Raw genomic sequence first — 7,519 nt, 5'->3', positions numbered from 1 at the left:
ACTTACAGGACTTGAACTTCAGCTGTGTGCTGGTCACTCTGAGCTCTGTGACACAGACACTCGCTCTGGCCATGTAGCACAGGAGGTGTCACTCCGTCAGTGCTGTCTGCAGGGAGCCATCAGAGAAATGAAAGCTCGGCTTCTGATAAGGGCTCTGATCTGCAACACAGCAAAATAGCCAGATTCATCAGACACCTCTTCCAAATAGTAATCGTCTAGGTGATTCTAGTGTCAGCATTATGGATTTGGCAGAGTGGTACTTATGAATATATCATCTCTAAAACCAGACTGAAGGTCTGCAGAGTAAATTTCCAAACACTTGGAGTAAAGTAAGCCTGAAGTTATAGTTCTTGTCAGTGTTGGTCTGCGTTCCATGAACTTAACACCTGAATCTTCTATGAATGGCTCTGTGCCAAGTAGACCTTTAACTAATTTTATTTCAAAAGACCAAAATGGTTGATTGGATCATTATTTACTTTTAGTTTGGTTTACAATTAAAATGATTAAGGTCTGAGTAAATCTTTTAAAATGGACAGATTGTGTTTCTAGGTACAAGGTCTTTGGATTAAGGCAGGACATATCTGGCTTTCTTTTAGCCCTTCTTTTATTTGACTATGACTGGCTCAACCCAAAGCAAACAAAATAACTACCAGGGCACTCTTAGGTTAAGTAAAGTCTCTGTACCTCCTTCACATAAATTGGTACCAATTCTAGGGCTTTCCAATGCTGTTTGGTTTTAGGTGTATGAGTTGGTACCAAGCCTGTGCTGAAGACTCAAAAATGAAGTCCAATAAATACAGTTTCGACCCTCAAGAAGTACCTCTTTAAGTCATGGCAAGTAGGCCTAGTAGGCCATGATTTCCGGCAGTGCATTAAGCCCCACTGCACAGGGATACAGAGTCCTGTGAGAACACAGAGAAGCATAACCAGGGGAGATGGAGACTGGGGGAGGCTGCGTAGAGGGGAGGATGTTTGTGCTTACTTTGATGGATGGAGATTTTTATTTATTCATTCAACCAACCAACACTTACTGAGTACCTGTATGTGTCAGGCATTCTTCTAGTACTTCCAAACTTTAACGTGAATCAGAATCATCTGGAGGGCTTGTTTAAACACAGTTTGCTGCTCACTGAGGCAGGAGATCTTCAGTAGAGTTTGAGAATTTGTGTTTCTAATGCATTTCTGGGTAACAGCACTACTGGTCCAAGAACTGTTCTTTGAGAACCACTGCTGTAGACAGAGTGGTAAGAAATGGGGGGAAAGACAAACAGTGCCAAAATGAGGAGTAAAAAATGAGGTTTAAAGCAACTTTGCTTGAGAAGGAAGTCTATTAGGAGAAGGTTAGAGACCCTAAGCAAAACACCATTCTGAAGAAGAGATTTCACTTCAGTAGTGAAGAAAGGGAAAATCCTACAGGTGATCATTCTTATTTTTTAAATGTTTTAAAGAAGCCCAGAGCCTTTGGGTTATTTTGTGGGATCATACTTGCTGTACACACCCACAGTATTTCCACTGCCTACAATTGTTCAGCCCCTTGTTTTCAAAACAGCTTGCAGTTTCAGAGAATATGACTGTGGATAAAATGAGAGTTCCTGTGGCCAGGATTCTCACCTGGCTGTGGTTGACTAGCTCACTGCACACCTGTGGGCACTATATGGCTGTTGACTCTATAAGAAGAGCTCTGCCCAGTGCTTTGGGCACAACATGGTGGCAGGCTGCAAGGCTGCAGGAGAGCAGAGCAGAGGCTGGAGTGGTGGCAGCGCCGAGGACAGAGGCCCAGAGGATGGCTGTGCAGGACGGCTGTGCAGAGAGGCTCAGAAGATGGCTGTGTGGGACGGCTGTACATGCAGAGAGGCCCAGAGGATGGCTGTACAGACAGAGAGGCCCAGAGGCAGAGACCGGCTTCCTGCATACAGACTCGCTCTGAGTGAATGGGATTCTAGCGACTGACCTGCCACTTGGAAATAAAGTTGGGTATAACCCTTTCACCCTGATAATGTTTGCTGTCATTTTCTTTGGTCACGTTGAATCCATAGTGAACTTGACTGGAGCTGAAACCCATTGGCAAGACAATGATCAATGTATTAAAATGGATTTGGGGAGAACAAAAAATATTGAAATTTCAACATTTCTATAGTAGAGCCAAAAAGTTTAAAAAAGATTATTGAATGTTCTGCATACAGTACCTTGTATACAGTGTTAGGACTTCAGCAGAATGAGAGATTCTTCTCTTCATTATCCAGTTAACGTGCAGGCAATAGCTGCTGTCTGCTAATACATTACATGTGAAGTCTCAGAATGCATCCAGGCCCCAGGACAGATTGGTAAAACTGATGGCCAGGCTCTCACCCCTGGAATTTCTGATTCAACTTCTAGGATATGACCTGAGAATTTGCATTTCTAAGAAGTTCCCAACTGATGTTGATGCAGCTGATCTGTGGACCATGAATAATTCTTACAATGAGGAAATCAGTATTTAGATGACAAGAGTCCAGCTTCTGACAGTTCATAAACGAGTGTGGTAAAGCCAGAGTTAAGGCAAAACCAGAGTAACTGTGTGCACCTCTCACTGCTGTGAAGAGAAGGTGCCAGTTTAGCACCATTGTAGACCAAAGATTTCATACATAAAATGATAGGTATAATATAGAAGCATTTCAAAAATCTGACCTCAGTGGAAGAGATTGGTTATCAAGTTAGGTAAGGCTGGTTGGGTCACATCAAGTAAACGGAGGATGTGAAAAATATAAACATTTGTTTTGAATTTTCTATTAAATGAGAAAAAGATTCCCTAGAGGTAAACGTGAGGGCATATATTTGTACAAATCAGAAATCAGAGCAAAATCTGTGCTACATTTGTCCTTGAACATGCCACTTTGTATTTGAAGAACACTGCCAGTTGGAAACAAGCACAAAGAGAATAGCACAGAATAGACTTCCCGGTGATGTCTACAAGCAGGTCTGGGGACCCTCACGGATCTTAAATCTAAGAGCCACCACTGAGATTCAGCGAGTGGCAGCTCACCCGCACATTATTTAAGCACTCCTAGATGAAGTGGCTTATTTGGCCACAAATAAGTCACTGAAATAATTGGAAACTGAAATAGCTTTTGCACACTGTCCTTTCTTTGACTTCTTGCTTTCCTTCTTTCTCTTCAGGAAACAGGTTTCATCCAATGAAATGAAAGTGGATCAAAACTACTATGGAATAAGCTCAGTTGGTGAAGGGGTTTCCAATATTTATCTGTGAGTGACCAGGCTTTCATGAGTATATATTACTAATATAAATTGGTCTGTTAATATGTAACCTTCAGTCGAGAAGCTAATTTGGAAAAGAAAGCAGTAGGTGATGGGGACCTATTTCAAACGGGATAAGTTTAACACAACACTGTTACTGTGAAAAATAGCACTGTTGGTTCTGAAAAGAGAAATGTGTAGGCTCTGAGTAACTATCATAGGAAAACATTGCAGAGTCTTATTAGGAATGCGGTTGGAAGAGGCTGGGGTGGGAGCGTGGGGCTCAGTCCCTTTAAGAGGAAGGTTGGGACTATTGAGTTCACGCTCAGCTCCTCTCATTAAAAGGGACTTAAATGAAGACTCCTGACTGCGAAGGGGAGGCCAGACAGGCTGGGTGAAGGAGGAGGCTTCTGCTAACAAGCCTGGTATGGGGCCTTACACAGAAAATGAGCACAATTGACTTCCTTTGTTGTTTCTTCGTGGACTGCTGTATGGGATAGAAGGCCCTGGTGGGTTAGTTAGGGCTGTCCCTTTTGAGGGAGCCCTAGAAAAAGAGCCAGATGGTAAAATAAAGCTTAGCTGAGATCAATGTGACGCAGCCTCCACAGCACCCTGGAGTCATGGCTCTGTCATACTGGACGAAAGTGTGTTCGTCCCTCTCTGGTCACATGCCATGCTGTTGTGGTGTGAGTGTCTTGAACGTGCCCATACAAATGCAAAATGCTTGGACTGGTATAAAGCGTTATTTCACTATACCCACAAAGGCACCTCAATTAGCTAGCCCTCTTCCCAAGATGTATTCTGATGGTTGCCATTCTTTACTCCGTATGTGCGGTAGAGCCAGGTAGCCACCAATCCCAGATGGACTGATTGAGAAAGGCTCACTGCCCACTTCAGTCCAGCAGCTTGTGTTCTTTTAAGCACTTATAAGGTGCTCAGCACCCTTATGCTCTGAGGTTTTCCCCACCACGGAGGGTGACCTGGTCCCTGCAGTATATTCGCTATGGCTTGGCCTCCACAAAGTGTGCTCCTCATAAGTGAGTCCGAGGAAAAGATCAAATTCAAAACTGGAGAGGCATTATTGCAGGATGGTTTTCATGAGGAAAGTCTGAGGAAATCATGCATAATGTGTTTTTCCCTTTAAACCAAATAATGTTTTGAAGAGTGGAGTGGAACCAACATGATAGAACCTGGAGACAAAGCTACAGATGAGGGTCCTGAGGCCAGAAATAACACAAATAGGGACGGAGATTTGCAGAGTCCACCTTTACCACTTTATAATTTGTGTTGCTTTGAAGGGATTCTCTAAAGAGATTTGTTTATTTCATCAAAGCAAGATGGCTGACTTTTTAGAATATCTATTTCCAACACTAACACTGGCTCTTCAGTTTGCCCAACAAGAATTTTTGCCATATGTTTGCTATCTGTAAAGCAGCTTTTCCCCTTATCTTCAATCAGTCCCAGAGTTCAGTGGTCTGATGCCCATTCCCTACAAGGTCCTAATAGTCTTGGTGTTGGACTTGTTGGGTTAGAATTGTGTCCAACCATCCAATGTGTTTCCAGTCTGCTTTCATTTTAACCGTATTTCAATGAAAAACTTTTGTTGGCATTGCTTTTTTCAAATTGTTAATTCTCAAACTTTTTTGCTACATCTTAGGAATTTTATGTATGGCTCTGTTTTGTGAAAGGAATATGCTGAATCATGGTAGTCATGACATTGTTCATTGCCAGGTAGGCTGCTTCTGGCCCCAGGCATCATCAATAACCTTTGGACAAACCCTAATATCTGCAAAGGAAAACAACCATTACAACCACAACTGCCACCACCAAAGTTCTAGCTAGGGGATGGGGAGATTTCAAGACAATGAGCTAAAAATAAGCAAGATATTCCATTAAGAAGATTCAGGAATGACTGAAAGCAAAGGATTCATAAAAACCTCATTTTATAAACCCTATGTGACCAAATGTCATGTAAATGCATGCATGTGATTTTTGTTTTGGTACTTCAGGTATCCTATTTAAAGTGTGGAGATCTTAGCTATTTGTTGTTAAAGCATTTCTATAGACATTTAAAAAGACTTTTGAGTCGGGTCTTGAGAAAAGGAGCTCACAAAATTCAGTGCCTGGATATTATTATCTTGTCATGTGGTACTCAGATTTGTTCACATGGTTTGGGCAACTGTCCAGTATGCGCTGGGCTGGAGAGCCCCTGTGCCATCATCTGAAGAGCACTCTGCCCCTAACCTTCCCTAGTTCCTGTCTGATCAGCCTTTTCCACTGGCAGGGCTTCTGCTCTTCTGCTGCAGGAAAAGCAATCCCTGCTGAAGCCTCTACAAAAGCTCTGCTCTCCGCAGAATTCACAAGGTGTTTCAGACACAAATATGCAGACCATAGCACCAGGACACTTTAAGCCGGAAAGGGATACTGTGACAGATTATACTATATCTCCCCAAATTCATGAATTAAACTCCTAACTCCAGTACCTTACAGTATAACTTAATTTGGAAATAGGTTCACTGCAGATATAATTAGTTAATTTGGGATAAGCTTGTGCTGAAGTTGGATGAAACCCTAGTCCAATATGACTGATGTCTTTATAAAAAGGAGAAATTTGAACATAGACATGCCCATGAGGAGAAGGCCACGTGAAGACGAAGGCAGAGATGGAGCTATGTTCCTGCCAGCTAAGGAGTGTTAAAGATGGCCAGTCAACAGCCACTAGCTAATGGAGAGACCTGGGATGGATTCTTCCTCACAACCCCCAGAAGGAACAGCTCTGCCAGCACCTTAATCTATGACTCCTAGCTTCCCAAACTGTGAGCCCGTCAGTTTCTGTTGTTTAAGCCCCGCTGCCTGTGGTCTTTGTCGTGGCAGCCCTAGCAAATGAAATGCTGGGAATGATGCCCTCAGCAGCAGGGAACAGGGTGCTCCCTATTCACCTGGGTCAGGTGCAAGCCTGCTAAGAAGTCTCTGAGACTGTCTCATGTGAAGATATCACTTCAGCAGGTCTTCTTGTTTTCCAGTTTCTCCAGGCCTGGGAACACTTTCTGTGAGGAACTCTAGTTTGAAGCTGTTTTACCAGGCCAGGGGTGGGATTGGGGAACAGGGGATGTTCTTTTTCTTCATCCCTTAAGTCCCTGAACTTTGACCCACTATGATGCCAGATGGTCTAGCTTGGGGGGTCCTGGGAGCAGGAGCACATGCATAAAGCCGTGGAGGTCTACTGCTTCAAATATCATTGCTGCAGGAGTTGTTTAAATTAAATAGTCATTTTTTTCCTACCCTCCAGTTCTGCTGTCAGATTAGTAAATCTAAGTACATTTTCAGTTTTCAACTAGAGAATAGAAAAGTTAAGTGAAATTTGATTTGATATGAAAATATATTTACCTCTGAAGTGTTAGATTCATAGAGCATTAGAACAAATTAAAATTAACTATGTCACAAATCTTAATAATAATGTTTGACACTACATATTTATGCCATGTTGATAATGTAGTTTCTATGGCTTTGCTGGAACATGACCACTGGTAATAACTACTGTTTTTAATACATACTGTGTCAGGTGATTTACATATATTATTTAGCTCCACAAAACTCTGTCAGATGTTTAAGCTTTGCTATTAAGATATACAGACTCTGGTTAAAAAAAAAAAAAGCCAAGTAAATTGCTTAAGATTATCCAAGTGATAAGTGGAAGAGCTGGGATCAAACTTTGTTCTATCTGCAAATGCCATGTTTTCCACTACAATACTTTGAGATTATTACATTTTTTTTAAGAGAAAGATAATTATCTTAATGTATTTGGGAACAATTGTATCTTTTTATTTAAAATGTTTGTAAGACTGAATAGGACATACTCTATCTCAAGAGCAAGTCTCATAATCCCAAATACCCAGAAAATAACAGATGCTTTTTACAAGGGGTGCATCCATTATCCTCCACTGACCTCACTAAATTTCACATAGCCTTTTTTCTAGAATTCACCTGCACAATTTAATGTTTTCTAGATTCCTAATGGAAAATAGCCCTATTTTCAATAAAGTCACATTATGTATCTTCTACATTTATGACACTGATTTTTAAACATACTGATTAGTTTATGGACACTGAAGAATTTTCACATTCTAGTAAATTATGTTGTGGTGGCACCTATTGATGATGTATGATATTGCAGCTAATATCATTGGATTCTTCAGATTTTGGAATAGGAATAAACTTTTGTCAAGTTTTAAAACTACAAAATGCATTCCTGGAGAAATATGGTATGTCTAGAGTATAAGAATTC

The 7,519-nt window shown here is 41.4% G+C and overlaps 1 protein-coding gene across 1 annotated transcript in view; it reads right to left on the bottom strand.

Moving 5' to 3' along the window:
- Positions 1-7,519, bottom strand: part of TNIP3 (TNFAIP3 interacting protein 3) — a 109,897-nt gene continuing 102,378 nt past the window's right edge. Inside the window, exon 13 of the mRNA XM_073237101.1 lies at positions 1-159. Within this exon, the coding sequence (XP_073093202.1) occupies positions 89-159 (71 nt within the window). The 3' untranslated portion in view covers positions 1-88. The remainder of the gene's footprint in view (positions 160-7,519) is intronic.

The sequence above is a fragment of the Manis javanica genome, chromosome 5, assembly GCF_040802235.1.
Source record: "Manis javanica isolate MJ-LG chromosome 5, MJ_LKY, whole genome shotgun sequence".
Classification (NCBI taxonomy): domain Eukaryota; kingdom Metazoa; phylum Chordata; class Mammalia; order Pholidota; family Manidae; genus Manis; species Manis javanica.
Note: the sequence above shows the minus strand (reverse complement) of the source record. Positions and strands in the feature narration are given on the sequence as shown.